We start from the raw sequence: 21,384 nt of genomic DNA, 5'->3' as shown, positions 1-21,384 counted from the left end.
TTAAAAGTGATTAAATTTAATCTTGCTCCAACCCTAAAACATAGGTGCTTTGATTATCCCCATCTCACAGATGAGCAAAAGAGGTACAAAGTCATTCATAAAAGCATCGCTTTATAACCACATAGCTGGGCATGAGCAGATCCAAGGCACTCCTCCCACTCTGTCCACTCTCTGCTGCCAGCAGCACAGTGGTGAGGAGTGTGGGCTGTAGATTCAGACAGACCCAGTACGGATCCTGCTCGGAGAATGCAATGCATAAAGCACTTAGTTTAATAAAGTGCCTGGCCCAGGAAAGGTCTTGATAAGTGGTCACTGCTGTCCTGTGTTGCTGTTGTTAGCGTTGTTGACATTACTGGACCTTGAGGTATTCGCTGAGTGATGAAGGGCGAAGGGATGTTCAGAGTGGAGCGGTCTCCTTGAGCTAGTCCTGAAAGCTGGGCAGTGCGTGGTGGGTACAAGAAACGGCAAGACGGGACCCCCAGCTTTCTGCTCATGCTCGGATGATACTCCCAGATCTGCTACCTGCCCGCTGAGCAGGGCGTGCGCTGCACAGCTCTATGGGGAGCTAGTCATCATACAGTCATCAAAAACATGTATAATTATTATAATCATTTCTCAGCAAAAGTCATCCCGGGCAGTGAGCATTAAAGACAGGGATTTTCTCCTGATTTGCACAAAGGCAACTCACAGGTCAAGGATGACCTTACAGTCATGTACTTACCTCTCTGTAATAACTAGTGCAGCTTCAGGGCCATAGAATACACTGAATAATAACTGAGCTGTAATGGACCTGATTCAACCAAAGCTCTTTGGTCTTACATTCCAGGTCTCACAACTGGGCCCTGCCTACCTTCTCAGTTTTATCTCATTGATAGCAAACTCACATCCTCCAATCCAGAATATCTGGCCATCTCTCTTCTCCACACTTGGCCTCCTTCATTGCTTTCTCATTCTAGGGTCTCAGTAAACACTTCTCATAATTCCCTTTGTCTGGTCACTCACTGGTCCTCTTATGTCTCCAACTTCAAACTCTGCCCATTCTTCAAGGGTCAACCCTCTGGTCCTAAATCATTCTGTATCCTTTTTTTTTTTTTTTCAGATGGAAGAAATAATTTCTTCTTTTGAACTCTCATGATCACTTTGCATTTTTCTCTTGTTATTCTTGCTTTGAGTTTTTAATTATATATGTCTTACCTCCTAGGTTGTAGGTTTCTTGAAGAAAAGGTTTCAGGCTAGTTCATCCCCACTCAGCATGTAGAATGTCCCTTTCCCTTAATAAGTATTTGTGGAATGAATAAATGAATGGACCAAAGAAAATGGCAGCATGATCTATACACAGATTCTTAACCTTATCTGATGAAAAACCTCCTTTTTATATAACAGCATTTTGTATCTTACTGTATTGTCTGGAAATGATTATATAATCTAACTACACACATAAAGTTTAGGCAAATCAAAATGTCCTAATTAAAACACAAAGGATAAATAAAATAAGACAATTTCTGATTAAAAAATAATGTGAGTTTCTATATATCAAAGCTTAGTTACAACTACAAATGAAGAACATAATGACACTGAGCCTTCTTATAATTAATGAATAAATTTTGGTTTAAGAAAGCATTCAACCATCACTGAGTCAATGGACATGAGTTTGACCAGACTCTGAGAGATAGTGAAGGGCAGGGAAGCTTGGTATGCTCCAGTCCATGGGGTCACAAAGAATTAGACATAACTTAGCAACTGAATAGTAACTATCCTTTATATTTGAAATTTTTAAAGAAGAATCAAATAAGTCCAGATAAAAGGTCAGTTTTCATTCCAATCCCTAAGAAAGCCAATGCCAAAGAATGCTCAAACTACCACAAAATTGCACTCATCTCACACGCTAGCAAAGTAATGCTCAAAATTCTCCAAGCTAGGCTTCAGCAATACATAAACCGTGAACTTCCAGATGTTCAAGCTGGTTTTAGAAAAGGCAGAGGAACCAGAGATCAAATTGCGAACATCTGCTGGAGCACTGAAAAAGCAATAGAGTTCCAGAAAAACATCTACTTCTGCTTTATTGACTATGCCAAAGCCTTTGACTGTGTGGATCACAATAAACTATAGAAAATTATGAAAGAGATGGGAATATTAGACCACCTGACCTGCCTCTTGAGAAATCTGTATGCAGGTCAGGAAGCAACAGTTAGAACTGGACATGGAGCAACAGACTGGTTCTAAATAGGAAAAGGAGTATGTCAAGGCTGTATATTGTCACCCTGCTTATTTAACTTATATGCAGAGTACATCATGAGAAACGCTGGACTGGAGGAAGCACAAGCTGGAATCAAGATTGACAGGAGAAATATCAATAACCTCAGATATGCAGATGACACCACCCTTATGGCAGAAAGTGAAGAAGAACTAAAGAGCCTCTTGATGAAAGTGAAAGAGGAGAGTGAAAAAGCTGGCTTAAAGCTCAACATTCAGAAAACTAAGATCATGGCATCCAGTTCCATCACTTCATGGCAAATAGATGGCAAAATAGTGGAAACAGTGGCTGACTTCATTTTTTGGGGGTTCCAAAATCACTGCAGGTGGTGACTGCAGCCATGAAATTAAAAGACGCTTACTCCTTGGAAGGAAAATTATGACCAACCTAGACAGCATATTAGAAAGCAGAGACATTACTTTGCCAACAAAGGTCCATCTAGTCAAGGCTATGGTTTTTCCGGGGGTCATGTATGGATGTGAGAGTCAGACTGTAAAGAAAGCTGAGCACTGAAGAATTGATGCTTTTGAACTGTGGTGTTGGAGAAGACTCTTGAGAGTCCCTTGGACTGCAAGGAGATCTAACCAGTCCATCCTAAAGGAGATCAGTCCTGGGTGTTCATTGGAAAGACTGATGTTGAAGCTGAAACTCCAATACTCTGGCCACCTGATTCGAAGAGCTGACTCATTTGAAAAGACCCTGATGCTGGGAAAGACTGAGGGCAGGAGGAGAAGAGGACGACAGAGGATGAGATGGCTGGATGGCATCACCAACTTGATGGACATGAGTTTGAGTAAAGTCCGGGAGTTGGTGATGGACAGGGAGACCTGGTGTGCTGCAGTCCATGAGGTCGCAAAGAGTCGGACATGACTGAGTGACTGGACTGAACTGAACTGTGAACATGATAGCTAGACATGGAACTGATAGAAGTGTGCCCTACTATAGACTTAATATGAAGAGCAATCACAGGGGAGTGGATTTCCAAAGTGACGACCAACTCTTGATGAGTTTCCAACAAAACAAAGCACATCTTTCTGTTTGGTTGCACTCTGGAAAATGCACTATTATGAATATGAAATTACATTTTTATTTGTAGAGTTGGGTTTTACATTCAGATAATTATAAATAAATTTTTCACGTACATGAAAGTGTGGTAAAACATTTAAAGTCATATAGCTGGGAAATGTTTGTATTGTGTGTGAATGTCTTGCACATTGTGGAATGTCTAGCACCCTTGCCTCTAGTGAATTCTTATATCAGCAACCCCTTCCCCAAAAGTTGTGAACACCCGAAATGCCTACATTAAGCTCCAAAACAGCCCTTATGGCTATGGAACCAGTCGAGTGGAGAATCTCTGGGGTAAAAGAAACAGAACAAGCTTAGGAGTTACAAATGTGAATCTGAACTCAATTTCTGCTACTCAGTGTAGCCTCAGACAAGCCAGACACTCTACTTATATTTTAGATGACTCATCTGTAAAAGATTTAGTTACTCAATCATGTCCAGCTCCATGGACTGTAGCCTGCCAGGCTCCTCTGTCCATGGAATTCTCCTCCAGGTAAGAATACTGGAGTAGGTAGCCATTCTCTTCTCCAGGGAATGTTCTCAACCCAGGGATTGAACCTGGGTCTTCTTCTTTACTGGCAGGCAGCTTCTTTACTGTCTGAGCCACAGGGAAGCTCCACCTGTAAAAGGAGGGTAATAAAACCTCCAAGAATTGTTGGGTGCCAAATGACACGGGACCATGAAAGCCTGTCTACAGACATGCTATAGACCATATGGTCTTGCTTAGAGGCTAATATTCATATCCAGTCCCTGAGAGTCCTGTGTACTGCTTCAACAGTTCTCAGGGTGACAGGGGTATCCCAGGTCCAAGCATCCTGCTTTGTAGCCCCTTCATCCTCCTCCCTGTCTCCTTCCCTAGGACCACTTTCCTTTGCTCCACCTCAGCTGCTCTCCTCAAGTCCCTTCCAAAGATTCTGTTAGAAATAAAGGCAGAAACAGTCCTGCTTTTGATGAGATACAAACAAGGGTAATATCCGGTTTTCACTAAAGAATAAGTAACTAAATCAGTCCTGAAATGTAAGTGCAGCCATTGCATTTAAAACGTCATTACCCCTTTATTACGAGGGATAATTTCAATCCTGGGCCACTCCCCACCTCTCCCGTTATGCCCTAGTTGTTCTGCGTACACTTGTTGATTCATAATCATTAAGTCATTTTATTTTCTGTGCAATAGGTACTACTGAGCACCTACTATGTGGACTTCAAGTGCTAACCAGATATATAAGTGTGATGAACAAAAATACACTGCCTTGTTAACCTGTGTGTTGACAGAAGTGTTCAATATATATTTCCTGAAGGAAAGAATGAACACGTGTGTGTGCACACACACCTTTCTCCTTTAGACATCTGTGCATTTAGAAATACGTTTTTCTCTCCCCTCACTTGCTTATCTGGTCCTCGCCAACTCACTCCTCCATGGCTAAATCAGTGTGCCGTTTTCTATGAAAACTTTCCCGATTATTTCAAGCAAAGCTCTATCTCCATCCCCTGAGTACTGACAACTCCATTTACAGCTGTGTCTCAGCACGTGTCAGTTCAGTTCTTGAGTCTGGTTTCACCACCAGACTGTGAACACCTCAGGGACAAGGACCCATCTTCTTCATCTTTGAATCCTCAGGAAACAGAACATCATGCAGCACAGAACAAGCATCCACTGCAGTCTTTCCTAACCACATGGTAACCAGTGGTTACCCTGCCAACATTCTACCCACGAGACAGTCCTAGTGGTACCGCCACCCCTAGTATCTTCACTCAGGAAAGCTCATTGAAATGAAAATGAATAACGATGACAGTAAAACAGAGATAATACTGAATCTGCTCTAATACATATGAAAGGAAATCATTTATAAACTTTGAGATTGCTATGGTCTGTTTATGTGCACTCAAATTTCATATGCTGAAATTCTGATGGCATTAATATTAGGAGGTGGGACTTTCAGAAGGTGATTAGGTCATGAGGGTGGAGCCCTGATATATGGGATTAGTGCCCTTATAAAAGAGGCCTAGAAAACATCCTCCCCCTCTCCCTCTTCCACCATGAGAGGACACAGCAAAAAGGCACTATCTATGAGAAAGTGGGCTCTCACCAGATACCAAATCCTGGGGCCAGGATCCTGGACTTTTTCCTGCCTCTAGAACTGTGAAATAAATGTTTGTTGTTTATAAGCCACCAAGTTTATAATGTTTCTGTTTTAGGAGTCCAAATACTAAGAAAAATATGTAATTATTAGTTGTATCTTACTAGCACCAAGGACTTTGGACAAGACTACCTGGGTTTGAATCTCAGCTCTGCCATTTGAGAACTGTATAATTAAATTGTTTGGGCCTCAGTGTTCTCATCTGTAAAATGGTGATAATAATAGCACTTCATAGAATTGCTGTAATGTACATAATATGCATAAAATGGTGCACATAATAGTGACAAATCAGTGCCAGCTAAACTAAGTGAACAAGCAACATCCATTTGTGACTGGCAACAGAATGTGGTATTATCTTGAAAAGTTGAATCAGACCACTGCCCTCTATCCCAAGAAAAAGGCTTAACTTTAGGCTCCCACAATATTTATGATTTGTAATGGCACACATAATAATAATATGGTAGAATAAAACTGTAAATGAGGAGAGAAGAAAGCTAGTGAGTTTCCTTGGAAAGACATAGGATTTGGGATTTGGAAGGTCTGATTTGAGTTTCCAGTCAAATCAGGAATAATCCCAGAATTTCAGTTTTCTTATTTGTGAAATGAAGATGACATCATTCCTGCATTGGTTTCCACTGGTCTGCTTTGAGGACCTAGTAACATACTGACATGAAACCATTTCTGCTCCTAATTTGCTATTGTTCCTACTATTACTAGTAACTGAGCTCATTTATGACATTTTCTGCATTCTCACTGATACTTTTGATATATTAGCAATACCTAGATATCTGAACATATGGACAGCTTTTGATATTGATTTATTTCCTGCAACATACTAATAATAAAATTTATTCACATAAGGATTGGGATCAAGAACCCCTTCGAAATTCAAGACAAGGTGTAAATTGCTGCAAAGGGTCTCCTTAATTGGGATCAAAACATTTTTGACAGCTTTTGGATTTTTAAAATTCTAGCTATTGTCACGTTCTGCTAATGTTTCTTTTCTTGGTTTTGAAAAAATAGCACAGCCAAGCTTGAACAGGAATACTTCTGACATGATAAACAACTAAAATTTGTCATTCCAAATGAAAAAGACCCAGTTTTCCACTTCTTTGATAAGGAGGACAAAACACCACTGAGACTCTTATTCTGCAAAATTCAGTTGAGTCCCTGCTGGGCAATGACAACAGTTTAGTAAACTGTTCATGCTCATAACCTCCAATGGAGGTTTTGAAAAGACCTCCAGTTATCTGAAGATAAGTTACATCCAATATGGATGGATTTAAAGGAGAAACAGACTATCAAAACTAGTCTGGGGAATCAACCAAGATGTAGCTTTGGTCAACACCTCATCTTCTACTTGACTTCCTTCCACAATATCTCCATCATATGACTGTTGCTTGAATCCTCTGAGGGATGGTGTAGTCACTTGCACAGAAGGTGGTCCATCTCAAGGCTGAACAGCTCTGACTTGTGGGAGACTCTTCTTCCTCATAAACTGAAACTGCTTCCTAGAAACGTCTATCACCAAGTCTTCGCTCTGTTCCCTGAGTCACACAAAACACTGAGCAAGTCTTTGGAGAGATCAACACTACTAACACAGAGTGCCTTGCCCCACACTCATCTCTACTTCAGGCCTAAACGTTCAGCCCTCTCTACCAGTCTTCCCTAGACTTGTGTTAAGACAAATTAACAAGCTATGGTTGCAAAAGCCCTAAGGTAAGAGCCTAAGGTAAGTCAGCAGACTAAGTCAGGCAGATAACATTTAATTCTGCCTTCATCCTGAATCTCCACTAGGATATGACATTTTTTTCCCACAAAGCCAAATGGCTTTGAGCCGAAATGATGATTTTTCAGGTATTTTTTGTGTGTGTCTAAAGAAAGAATCAAAAATCACATTTCAAGGTTTGGTGGTATCTTTCTTTAGGGCCAGCTTAGCCACCCTTGAGTGAGGATTTAGATAAAAGTAAAGAATATAAATTACCTCTACTCATTAGCTAAAGTTTGGTGATTAGGACTATTTGATGGTGGGGTACATGATGGAATAGCAGGACCCCAAAACACAAGAATAAAAAGTAAGATAGACAAGATAAAGTATCTGATACTCTATCCCTGTCATTCCTGTCCCTTTGGTGATGCCAGTGTCACGGTGATGGGCAGGTGTGGACTTGGGAAGAGACTAGAGATGATGACATATATTGGGGAATATGAATCCTTGTGAAAGTATCTCTCGGTTAGGCATGATGCACATTACTTGGTTCCCTCCCATGAAGGATAATAAAGGATGAATAATATCCTCCAAGTTTCTACAGTTCCAAAGCTCTCTGCCCCTTGTGTGTCACCCAGGATCCCACGAGGCCATAATGTGTCTGTGCTATTACTAATCAGGAATGACTTTTCTTCAAGAAAATATTTTACTATTAAATTATCATCCTACTAACCATATGGTCTCTTAATATGAGTCAGAACAAAGGGGGAAATTTTGTAATGCAAAATGACAAGGTTAAGTAGCTTGGTTAATTGAGTATTGTTTATACACTGCTTGATAAACTACCTGTGAAGTTCATAGGAGGTGATATAAGTGGAAGTATGTTAGAAGCTATAAAGCACTGAGTGAATAAAAGAAAATCGTGTCCATCTGACTCTTGCTCTCTGGACAAAACAGATCATTAAAAGCTTTTCTCTTTTTCCCATACCATCAATGAACAGGGTCAACAATGCTAGGCAAGTCCTGGGGATAAACCTGGGAGTTATCTGCTGCCAGGAGGTGGACGAAAATACAAACCACATCTTCAGTGGGTTCAACACATAGATCAGCCCTTACATTTCCTCATCATGCAGTGATGGATTTTTTTTTTAACATTGAAAACTCCATTTATTCTTTTTGATGACAGCAATTGCAAGGTGCCACAGGTTCAATTCAAGAGAGTCTGGATGCTTTGACCAAGTCAAAAGACCCCCGTACATCTCCCTCTAGGACGCATGTCATTAAAGTTGCCAACACACAAGGAAATTTAACTTAAACTGTCACATTACCCACTGCTCTTCAAAGCACATCAATCTCCCATTGCATTACCAGGACTGTGTGACACTTTTATCCCAATTACCCTGTAAGAAACACGGCGCAGTCATACTGTGGCCAAGTCAGGAAAGAGCCTCCCTTTGATGAACGATCACAGTTGATCAAGTTTGTCAGTTGCTTTATGTGTTTTTATGCTTGTTTGATATTCCTGCTCAGAAGAGTAGAGGCTTTTAAGGGCACATCTGTCAATGGATTCAATTTCACCATGCCATGTGATTCTTTTACTTACCCCTGTCTTCTCATCAAAGATTTTGATTCCTCCAAAGGAGATGGTTAAAAAGATTTTCTGTTTGTGTTCTCCTTTGGAACGAGCGCCAGCAACAACGCCCTGTTGAAAGGAAGGATGTGGTTTTTACTTTAGCGTTTTCATTTGAAAATTCCCTCTGGTCCCAAAGGCATGTCAGATACCATGAACCAATGCCACCAATCACGCACACTCTTTCCCTCCCCACTTTCATACTATCTTTCCCAGTGGGCTTGCATCCTCTTGATGTTTTAGGGTAACACTCGTCCTCACTGCTCAAAAACTGTGTAAACAAATATCTGAACTTAGATTCGTTGGGCAAACCAAGATTTACAGAGTGTCTACTTTGTGCCTAGACAGTCGGCTCAGAATTTGAGATCCCAGGATAAACACAATATGGTTCTCTTGTTAAGATCTTTTCTGGGTTTTGTATTAGATATGGTTTTAACCTTTTAAATAAAGATGAGTCATGGGATGTGTTCCTAAATGTGATTTTAATTTCATACTTCTGGAAAAACTTTTCATATGAATTAATTATAGAGATTAAAAAGAAAAGAAAAAATATTGCCAGACTGCATGTCTCAAGTCTGTTTAGAAAAATGTGATCGTCATCTGCCTATGGCTTGAGTTTTCACCCACACATTTTGTATGTTCTTCTACCATTTTCCCAATCATTCTTGTGCTTTCAAGAAAAGCAACTACCAAGGGCTTCTATTTCTCAAAAACCTGTTTCCCCACCTTTCCAATCTTTTTTTTTTTAATATACTGAAGATATGTGTGTGAGTCAATTAGAAGGTAAATGTCACAAAAGGTGGGTATGTTACTCTGCTCACTACTCTCTCTCTAGTACCTAGGACAGTTCCTGGAGGGTGGGAGGCACTCAAGAAATTATTATGACATGAATGTGCTATCAAGAGTTCCCTCCAAAGTTGATATGACGCAAGTTAAGAGTAAAAACACTTGCTTCTTAAATTAGCCTCTGTGGTGGCCAATTATAGGCAAGCATGGGCTTCCCTTGTGGCTCAGCTGGTAAAGAATCTCCCAACTGCAATGCAGGTTTGATCCCTGGGTTGGAAAGATCCCCTGGAGAAGGGAAAGGCTACCCACTCCAGTATTCTGGCCTGGAGAATTCCATAGACTGTATAGTCCAAAGGGTTGCAAAGTCAGATATGACTGAGAGGCTTTCACTTCCACTTTACTTTTCATGGGCATCATACTAGGGTACAACTGAGGGGATGAGGACATTCAAGGGCATTATGCTCTAGGACTGTTGCAGACTCTGCATTAGGTGTTTTTAGGCTTCCAACCCCTTCATCCCCACGAGCTTCCACAGAGGGAGAGAATAAGTCCATCTTTCACCAGTAATCATTCTGGGCTTTTTTCAGAGTAGAAGAGTCTAAAATAATAATGATTTCACATTCCCAAGAGAAAAAAGTCCTTTGTGTTGTTCTCAGCACAGCATGTTCTGGAATAGAGTCAGAGGTATGACCAGCACAAGGAAGGGACATTCTCTCAAGGTTGTATGATTATCCTCACTTTGGGTACTGGAAATATTCTGTGGAATCGAAACATCTGGATTATACTTCTGGCTGTGATCTTGGACAAATGACTTAATTCCTTGCTCTACTTCCTTGAGTGTAAATACTTCTCTGGCATGTTTGAGAGAATGAAATGAAAACGTATAGAAAGTATCTAGTACAATGCGTGGTACACTGTAGGATGTCATAACCAACCCCTAGCATTTGTGGTCCAGTTCCTGTTTGGGAACTAGTAACAGGAAATGCACTCCCTCAGGAGTCACCCATTCATCCTCAGGCACCTCTGACATACAGATGCACAGAATATTAGAGTCACAGGAAACCTTCAAAGTAATCAGTCTAAATTTCTCAACTGACAGCTGCGAAAAATGATGTTTGATAAGCTGGGTAGACAATTCCAAGATGGTATAAAGAACTGGTTAGAAAGTTGAGACCACACATCCACTTTCAAGACTCTTGGTGCAAGAGCCATTCTTCTTTACATATCTCTTCTTTCTAATAAGCCCAGATTTCTTTCCTGTAATCCTATCTGGTGTTCCTCTTTTGACCTTTAGGGATATACCCACTGACATAGGATCCCTCCTCCAATGACTGTCCTTTACATAGTTACAGGGTGACTTACTCCCAAAGCGAAGCCCTCTGTGTCTTTAACCCCTCCTCCTATTCAAAGGTCTCTAGATTCCTCAATATGCTGCTTGCTTTTCCATAAATTCACTGAGAGGTGGTTTTATGGACATTGGAGAAGGCTCAGAGCATGTCTTTGCAATCCCAGGGGCAGTTCTTATTTCTCTTCAGTGTCACCCAAGCAAAGATGCTGTCTCTGACCGCTCCACCCTCCACTTCAAACTGCATCTGATCTTTCTCCCTGCATTTTTTTCCCTTATGGTATCCTCTGGCATACTGTATATTCATTTGTTGACTGTCTGCCTTTGCCCAATAGGACAAAAGCTCAACGGGCACAATGGGAACTTTGTTTTATTCATTCTGCATGCCCAAAGTCAAGAATGGAGACTGGAATAAAAAAGGCACTCAAACAAGTGAAGTGACTTTCCCCTCACTCGAGTAATGAACAATCTAGGTTTTGAATCTATGAAAACCTTGACTTTGAAATCTGTGTTCCTAGTTTGATTTGGAGAAAAGTAACTGATGCTGCCATCCCTCTGCAGCCTGACCTTCAACTTCAGGATCCAGACACATGCAAAAGAGAGAACAAGAAGTAGTCCTGTTATAAATGGAGGCATGGGAAGGACTGTGGCAATGGGTAGGGAGCCTCTCTTTCTTGCTTGAGTCCTTCCAACATGAAGACATCACAGTTCCTTTGGTCAAAAAGAGTAGCTTCAACGACCCCATCTCCAAAACAGTCGTAACAACCCCCAGCTCTTGGAATTACCTAACATCAAACAGCACTAATTCCCAACACACAGTGATACTGACTAGCTAATGCTCCCCTTCACTTCCTGCTCCAAATGGTTCCAAGAACTCCCTGGCAGAATGTGGCTGCAGATAAAGAGGGATGGAAACAGCATGTTTGAGAGCATTTCTGGTTGGGACTGCTGGTGATACAGCTTCCCAAATACAAGGACAAATACAAGAGAGAAGGATGATGCACATGGTACAATCTTTGGGAAAAATAAACTTCAATTTTACCAAGCACATTTCTCCTGTGAGACACAACCCTGAGTCAAGCCCTGAAAAATTACTCGAAGTCCAGGCAAACCTGCCACCAGACAGCCTGCCACAGGGTCACACTTCCCCATGGTGTTTTGCAGAACCAACAGAAGATCAGGTGACAGGGATGGTTGGAGAATTAGAAGATACACATATAGGTATCTTTTGGGGGTTTAATATTAGCAACCTGGCCTACAAAGTCATTGCTGGGAACCTGAAAATGAGAGGTTCTTCCAACGAGAGTGTTTTTCCAAAACACTCTCCAGGTGTTTTCCAGGTACCTACCAAATGGAAGGAGTTCTCTTACATGTTATATAATTTAGCTCATCCCACAATCCTAGAAAGGAAGAATTACCTCCTTTATTTTACATATGACAAAATATAAGCTCAGGGGTCAAGTGACTGCCTTAAACCTCACAGAACTAAGACATAGAAGGAATTTCAACAGCAATCTTCTGAATTTCAATGTTAGGGTTCCTTCCTATGGAAGGGTTCTACGGGGCAGCATTGATTAAAAAAGATGGAACCCCCGGCGTCCAGATGTAGTAGTGAAGGAGCACTCTAAATGAGACTAACTCATACTTTTAACAAGAGCAAACCATGCACGTACTGCACATGGCAGAGGGCGCAGCATGCAGGGAGAGCTCAGCAAAGTTGACTGACCATCACCACTGGTACCAATCCTGAGACTGTAAAGCAACGTCACACGCCGGGCACTGTGTGGAATGACTGATGCAGGCATCTCTGAGGGAGTCACACCGAGGCAGCATCTTATTGGAGGAATGTATACACACAGATGGGGTCAGGCACACCCGGCAGGATTGCCATGAGGGTCCAATAAGATGCTGCACTGGAAGGAACTGAGACCTCATGCAGCAGGGTGCATGCGCGTGATGGGATGGCTGTTCCCCTCCAGGGAACAGGTCAAGCAGGTGAGCCCACATAACAGGCTGCAGGCCTAGCATAAATCTAGAATGCTATTCCAGAAAGCTCCATGAACAGCGCTAGGAATTAAATCAGCTGTACAGTTTCTGGGGGAAAACTGATCATAAGTTTCACTTTTTCCCAGTTAAGAAGGGGGTAGAGATATCTTCCTCACTTTAACCCAGAGACTGGCCCCTAAGCTCTGCACTTTCAGGTCCTCTGAGCATCCTGTCCCTTGGATTCCACCAAGGAAGACACAGACAGGAGGTCAGAGTGGGGGAAAGAAAGAGGTCCAGGTATTTCTTTCTGCTTTCTTCCCATCCCTGTTCTACAATCTCCAGCAGCAGCTATATTTTTGCATGGCGAGGAGACTTCCTCCTCAACCCCACCCTCCCTGGGTTCCAGTTAATATATCTCTCCTTGGGGTGGGAACAGCTTCCCTCTGTTTCTAGTTTTTGCTAACTTAACCTGGCCTACCCTGCACGAGTCTCTCTTTCATTAAAGTGTCCTCATCTGACCTAGCCGGGGTGACTATTTCCTACAGGACCTTGACTAATAGATTCACCTCGGGCTCTGCAATCAGTCCTCCAGGCACTGTCTTTATGACACACCATTTTGCCCAATACCTCTGAGAGGTGAATACTTTGTAAGTTAATGATGTGGGGTTACTGAGTAGTAGCTTACGTGTAGGGGTTCAAAAATCTAGCTAGGCAACCAAGATAGATTTCAGTGCAGATACAAAACCAAATAGAAGGAAGCACTTAACAATATCCTATCAAACACGAGACATCTGGAGATCTTGGTTTGAATTCTGGGCTTAATCCAGATTAAAATGAAGGCTCTGGGGCAAATCCTATAACTTCCATGAGCCTCAGATTTCTTACTTACAAACAAGAAGGCTAAAAGCTACCTCACAAGATCAAAAGAGATAATATATATAAAAGTGCTGTTGACTAAACTAAAATACAATGACAATGAGGCTTCGCTGGTGGACAGGCAATGGCTCACGCAAACTCACATTTACGAATCCCCTCTTAAATCTCTATAACCCAAGAGAAAAACCTCTACAACAGGAACCAGCGTCAGAGAGTCTAGCAAAGAAAAACAGAATTTTTTTTTTTTAATTTCTCATATGGCCTGACATGAACAAGTGGGCCTTTTTGCAAGGCTAACAGACATTTTTTACTTCTTTGTCTTTCTTTCCTGGGCAGGAGGCCAAATGGAGAATCGATCATTTATGTTTCTGTGCTTCCTAAAGAAACACCACAGGGAGCGGAAATGTCAACATTCTTCTCTGCAACTTGCAAATAATAAGAGACAGTTGTCTGGAAACCAAGAACCCTCTACAAGTTCAGAGCATCTGCCAGGAGTGTGTCATGGTCAGACCAAGCCTCAGGGGTTTGGGGACCACTTGGTTACAAGGGGTGACAGGTGGGGCACTTTACTGCAGGTAACCAAGACAGACAGACAGACAGACACACACACACACACACACACACACACACACACAGGAGCTTGGCAATCATCACCAGGCTGGTGATTGTTAACCAGCCTGTGTGAATGTTAATCTTTAGGGAGAATTTCAGGGCACACAAGCCAACTCCTGCCTCACGCCCGCTGATACGTCTATGCTTCTATGAAGGCAGATGGCAGATGGGGTGCTCTGTGACCCGTGCCTCGTGAATGCTATCTATCGGGATGCTGGGTGAGGATGCATCAGCCTTTTTCTTGTCCTCAGCAGACTTGAAATCTGGATGGGAACCAGTCACTGGAGACTATCTTGATGTCTTTTAATTCATATTTGTCAAAAGCACATCTCCACCTGCCTGGCCTCATACTCAGTAAGGACCAACTTCACCAAGAATTAAGGTGCTGGCCTTTATCCCCATCCTTGATTAGAGTCTCCATGGGGAGGCAGGCATGGCACTGTCTCCTCTGGGTTCTCTCTCTGAAATCCACCTGCTGGTAGAGAGGGTGAGTTCTGAAGTGATCTCATACATGGGTCACAGGGCTGCATTAGGGCAGTGGGGCTGAACAGGGAAGGCTGCAATTAGCCAACTGTCCCACAGACCCACTGGAACAGCCTGTCTCCTTCAAGGATGCCTTGTGGCTGTGTACCTGTATCATGTCTTCCAGACCAGCATTTATCAGTCATAAAGCTGAAATTTAGAATTCTTCCTGTTGGACTCCTTTGTCTACTTATCACCCAGATTTGAATTTGGCAGAAGAAGGGGGCTCATTATTAGACTGTCCTAAAATCTCATAACATCATTTAATTATTCTTTTCATAAAAAGAGACATTAACCTCTTCCAAGGAGGCAATCTGTGAACTTGTGATTTTAACATCTTTTATACATTTTCTGGTATGCCTTCTGGTAGATTTATAACTATTAAAATAAAATTTGCTATGTAAGAGCTTAAAAAAATGAAAAGAAAGTAACGGATACACAGTTTAGAAAATTAAGAGATTTTAAAAAGAATGATTCTTATAGCTAGACTATAAGGAGTCTTAGAATCTGATACACATGTTAAAATAAACCATTGAGAAAATGTGTACAATATAAACAAAAATAATAACTGTGCCTTATTAAGCATTTATCAAAGAAAAGGAGAAGAAGTCGTTTTATAGACACTGTTCTATATAATATTACTAGGAACTTGGCCAGCCTTTTTTTCCTTCCCTTTTTCTTACATTAAAAAAATTATATTGACCAAGTTGTATCCTCAGGGACTATTAGAAAATATGAAAAAAATGTACATGATGTATATTATTAGGTAAGGAAGAAAACAAGATATGAAGTTATAAATGGTCATTCCAATTACACTACATATATGCATATGATTCACATATATATACAAAAATGTATATAAAAATACATAGATTGTTAATAACACAAAAATGTTGATACTGATTTTCTTTGTGTAGTGCGATTGTAAGTTAATTTCCCCTCTTACACTTCTCTGTATTTTCAAACTTTTTACAGAGCATTGTTTTGAATTCTATAATAAAAAAATTAAATTATAGATCTTAAATGTATATGATACTTAGAGATTTCTTGTTAAATAATTTTTCTAATATTTTTTGTTACTTTTTAAAAAATAAGCATAGACTACATGGAGACTGGAATCTGGGAACAGACAATACATGATTTTGTATGTTTTTAAAGGCTACTTAATAATATAATTTTCTTATTTTGTATATTAAAATTTTTCCCAAGTTCTTAGATTTCTCAAAGAAAAGGCTTCTTTAAAGCATTTAAAATCAGAAATCTCTTTGTGCTATCTCCAAATACCAATATTACACATCACTTAAAAAATATTTTCCCTTTATTATAAGGTATGTGGGGAATATTAATAAAAATTACAAGGAGACCTACCTCCAAGAATAATGGAAATAAAAGCAAAAATAAACAAATGAGACCTAATTACACTTAAAAGCTTCTGTACAACGAAAGAAACTACAAGCAAGGGGAAAAGACAGGCTTCAGAATGGGAGAAAATAATACAAAATGAAGCAACTGACAAAGAATTAATCTCAAAAATATACAAGCAGCTCAAGCAGCTCCACACCAAAAAAATAAATGACCCAATCAAAAAATGGGTCAAAGAATTAAACAGACATTTCTCCAAAGAAGACATACAGATGGCTAACAAACACATGAAAAGATGTTCAACATCACTCATTATCAGAGAAATGCAAATTAAAACCACAATGAGATACCATCTCACGCTGGTCAGAATGTCTGCTATCAAAAAGTCTACAAACAATAAATGCTGGAGAGGGTGCAGAGGAAAGGGAACCGTCTTACACTGTTTGTGGGAATGCAAACTAGTACAGCCACTATGGAGAACAGTGTGGAGATTTCTTAAAAAACTGGACATAGAACTGCCATATGACCCAGCAATCCCACTGCTGGGCATACACACCGAGGAAACCAGAATTGAAAGAGACACATGTAGCCCAGTGTTCATCGCAGCACTGTTTATAATAGCCGGGACATGAAAGCAACCTGGATGTCTATCGGCAGATGAATGGATAAGAAAGCTATGGTACATATACACAATGGAATATTACTCAGCTATTGAAAAGACTGCATTTGAATCAGTTCTAATGAGGTAACTGAAACTGGCCTCTGTTATACAGAGTGAAGTAAGTCAGAAAGAAAAACACCAATACAGTATATTAATGCATATATGTGGAATTTAGAAAGATGGTAACGATGACCCTATATGTGAGACAGCAAAAGAGACACAGATGTAAAGAACAGACTTTTGGACTCTGTGGGAGAAGGTGAGGGTGGGATGATTTGAGAGAACAGCACTGAAACATGTATATTATCATATGTGAAAGAGATCACCAGTCCAGGGTTGATGTGTGAGACAGGGCGCTCAGGGCTGGTGCACTGGGACGACCCTGAGGGATGGGATGGGGAGGGAGGTGGGAGGGGGCTTCAGGATGGGGAACACATGTACACCTATGGCTGATTCATGTCAGCGTATGGCAAAAAGCACTACAACATTATAAAGTAATTAGCCTCCAATTAAATTTTAAAAAAATTACAAGGATGAATAAAATCATTTTATTAACATAAATCTTTTACTGTATTCATCATATGGTAGAATATAGAAAAGATATTAAAAATAAAGTGGAAAAATCTACATAATCTCAGTGACTGTAGGATCTGATGATTTTGTACTTTTGTTTTTGTTGAAGCCACACAATGAAGATACAATTGAGTAAAATGTGATATGTTTTTATCATATCAATAACTGCAAAACAGGGAGTAGTGAAACACATCCATATAGGAGATGCTTAATAAATATTTGCTAAACAAGTGACATATCCTCCCAATATATAAATGCAGTGAGTCATCAGTATACTAGGTAGTATACCAGTATGTGAATGAATAAAAATACGTTTACCAGAGTAATTGTAATCATTTTTCCCTCTCGGTCATATCAAATGTACACTGTTTAAAATAAAATGCTAGCACAGTACCTTGAGCTTCATCATCGAGTCTTGGCATAACTTGTCTCCCCGAGCTGCGGAAACCTCATCAATTCCAATCAGTTTGGCCTTGTACCGGACCCCTTCACCTTTAAACCTCTTTATCAAAGTGGCTTCACTGCGATCCTGACCTAAAAAGAAAGAAAAGCAGGATTCGGATATGTAGGTATTCAGGTCCCACTAACTTTAAATATCCACAGCTCCAAGACTGGTTCTCTGGTTTACCTAAATTCAAGGAAAGTCAAATCATTGGATCACGTACAAAAGAATGATGACACTCCTGGATGCAAATTCTGGCTCTATCCTTCCAAATCCTCAGGCAGATTACATAATTTTCTCTAAAATTGTGTTTTCTCAGACAGAAACAAAGAAAACTATTAAAAGTAACCAACCACAAAGTGGCATTAAGATAAAAAAAGCCAGATAACACATGTAAAATACCCAATATGGAGTCTGATGCACACTAGATTGTCAACAAATGATCATTACACACTACAAGTTTACGTCTGACACTCTTGTTAGAATAGTATTAGCCCTGAGTCTCTCTGGTATTTCCAGCATTTAAAATGACTTTGGCCGGGGTCCAAGACCCTCCTTACACCCAATTCTATGGGCCGTTTTATAACGAGGCTCCAGAGTAATTGTTTTGTATCAAGTAATGACCCAGGGTCAATTATCAAAGAATGGTTTTACAATATCTCTTCTGCTAACTCATGTGTGTACAGAAATAAGCTTCCACACTCCTTGGTATGGTGCCCCCATACCTTGCAGTGGGATTTCCCAGTAATTATTAGCATAATATTTTGCTAAGACACATCAACCAGAAGTTCAAACACATCCACATAAAATAAAGACAGTAATGTTATTGTGAACAGAGTATGTGTTTCTTGTGAGATGTTTTATAAACTTTATTTCCACTCTTCACAACTCAACCATATCCAGCTCCCAGATGAAGGTCACGGAATTCAAATAGCTTGTCCATATTCACACAGTCAGAAGAAACAGAATATATAGGAATTTAAATCTCTAACTTCATCAAATGTCTCTCAGAGGAGTCATAGGTTGGGGCATTGCTCATGTGGTTCTTTTTTCTTTTTTTTGTGGGGGGGTCACATATGGGACCTTAGTTCCCTGATCAGGGATCAAACCTGTACCCCTGCACAGAGTCTCAGCCACTGGACCACTAGGGAAGTCCCAATCATGCAGTCCTTAAGCCTGGAATGCCGTAGACTTCTGATATTCATCTCCTGGAACATCATGAACTTCAGCTTCTGATACCTCCTCCATCATGCCTTCTTTTATCAGCTGAAAATTTAGAGCTGAGGATATCAGAGATAATTCAGCCAATTTCTCTCTACCTACATGATGCACATATTGAGGCCCTTCCATTAAGTGTAGCTGAGAATTATTTGAGGACATACTTAAAACAGAAAAAAAAACAAAAAAACAGTAATAGCTAACCACTGTGTGATGCTTTTCTATTGACAGAACATGGTATGCATTTCATTCATTTATTCATTCATCCCTTACTGAGCATCATCTCTGTGCCAGATGCTATTACTCACTGGCAATAGATGAATGAGAAAAGTCTATGCCCCTAGAGGCTCAAGTTTTTGATGACTGCAAACAAAAATGTATAGTGTGTTATGCTAGGTATATAAGAAGGCAGAAGCTTTATAGCCAGACATCCTCATGTAAAATCATGGCTCTCACTTATAAGTCAACTAAACTGTCTGCTGATCCTCCATCCCCTAACTATTGAGTGAAGATTAAATATTCTCTTTCAGAGTCATTATGAACAGTAACTTACATGAGATAGCATGTGAATAGCATGGGTTCATATGGTAAGTTCTCTATACACGGTAGCTGCCACCCCTGTTATCAGCTCAGTAAAAGAAGCACCTAGAAGATACAATTCTGAGAGCAGGAGAGCACAGAGAAGGGGTGTCCGCGGAGTTAGTCCTGGACCTGTCGTCCACAAATCCCACTTGGTATTTTTTCCACTGCACTCTTGCTGACTCCTGGTATATTGACGTCTCTGAATTAATCCCATTAAGCAAATATAACACATAGATGATTTGTCTGAATGTGTAATCAATGTAAAAATTAAGCCTCTGGGATCAGTAAGGGCAGATGTCAGAGAGTAAAGCTAAGAACAAAAAGAATAACATTTGCCATGATACACCCTATACTGACATCTAGCTGTGGGCACTGCAGGTTACCTTTCCCCGCATTGTTAAACAATATTCAGTAGGTGTGGCCTATGCTTTGATCTATTTCTTGGGAAGTTTATCTTACTCTTTCTTCAATTCCTGACACTATTTCAATCACTAATGACATTTCTTTGACTATCTGGAACTTCCTCTAATGTTTAACTATAATGGCAATACCAGGGAGTATTTATCATGTTATGTACAGCACATTATATGCATCAATTTGTTTAGTCCTTAAAATAATCCTAGAGATAGGTACTGTTACTCAGATATTATAGACGAGGATCTGAATTGAAGGTCTGAGAGGCCAAGTAACTTGTACAAACTCACTGAGTGGGACCTGCACCCAGATCTGTCTGATGCCAGAGCCCATGCCTGTGGTTTGCTTATGTTCTGTGTCTTCAAGCTTGTTCCTTAATTATAATGACTAATTGTTTCTCATCTATCCGACCTCCCTATAAAAGTGTCAGTCACTCAGTCATGTCCAACTCTTTGTGACCCTATGGACTGTAGCCTGCCAGGCTCCTCTGTCCATGGAACTCTCCAAGCAAGAATACTGGAGTGCGTAGACATTCCCTTCTCCAGGGGATTTTCCCCAACCAGGGATCAAATCTGGGTCTCCCACACTGCAGACAGATTCTTTACCATCTGAGTCACCACGGGAAGCCCTTGAGATGATACTTATACAAAAACTCACCTCGCCCAAATCTGTTGATCTTTAATACACTGGCAGCATTAAAATGCCACTGGAAAGATGGCTTGAAAATGGAACATACACATTCCAGACTCCAGGTCATTTCCCAAAAATGTCCATAAGTCAGATACAAAGACAGCCTTAAGAAATATTTGTCAGGGCACAGAGCTCTGCTGAGGAGCACACTTTGTAAAAGGAGGCAGAGCGAGATGAGGTGAACGAGGGCAGAGATTAATAAGAAAATATTAGGTCATTTAGAGGAAAGTAGAGAGTCCAATTTAGATTAGGACCCAGGGCCAAGCTAATTTGTATGAAGGGCACTTATGCAGTAGATAATCCAGTTTCTCATTAAATGCTCCACCATTAAAAGGGTAATTTTTCATGAGCACATCTTGAGCGAGGTCTCAGATATATAAGTTAAGAAATAAATAACAGATATCAGAGCCACAAGGCTATTCCTTCAGAGGCACATATGACTTGAAGGTGTTGAAGGGAGGGTCAGTCTTCATGCATTGGTCATCATGAATCCCCAGCCTAGTCTGCTGAAAGTACCGCT

General features: G+C 40.5%; 1 protein-coding gene across 2 annotated transcripts in view; it reads right to left on the bottom strand.

Moving 5' to 3' along the window:
* DAB1 (DAB adaptor protein 1) overlaps positions 1-21,384 on the bottom strand; it is a 451,733-nt gene that overhangs the window by 137,181 nt on the left and 293,168 nt on the right. For both annotated transcript variants that reach the window (XM_043877907.1, XM_043877908.1), the window contains exons 3-4: positions 17,913-18,052; positions 8,769-8,867 (exon numbers count right to left, since the gene is read on the bottom strand). In XM_043877907.1, the coding sequence (XP_043733842.1) occupies positions 8,769-8,867; positions 17,913-18,052 (239 nt within the window). The remainder of the gene's footprint in view (positions 1-8,768; positions 8,868-17,912; positions 18,053-21,384) is intronic.

The sequence above is a fragment of the Cervus elaphus genome, chromosome 20 (genome assembly GCF_910594005.1).
Source record: "Cervus elaphus chromosome 20, mCerEla1.1, whole genome shotgun sequence".
In the NCBI taxonomy this organism is placed as follows: domain Eukaryota; kingdom Metazoa; phylum Chordata; class Mammalia; order Artiodactyla; family Cervidae; genus Cervus; species Cervus elaphus.
The sequence above is the reverse complement of the archived record's forward strand: the minus strand, read 5'-3'. Positions and strand labels throughout refer to the sequence as shown.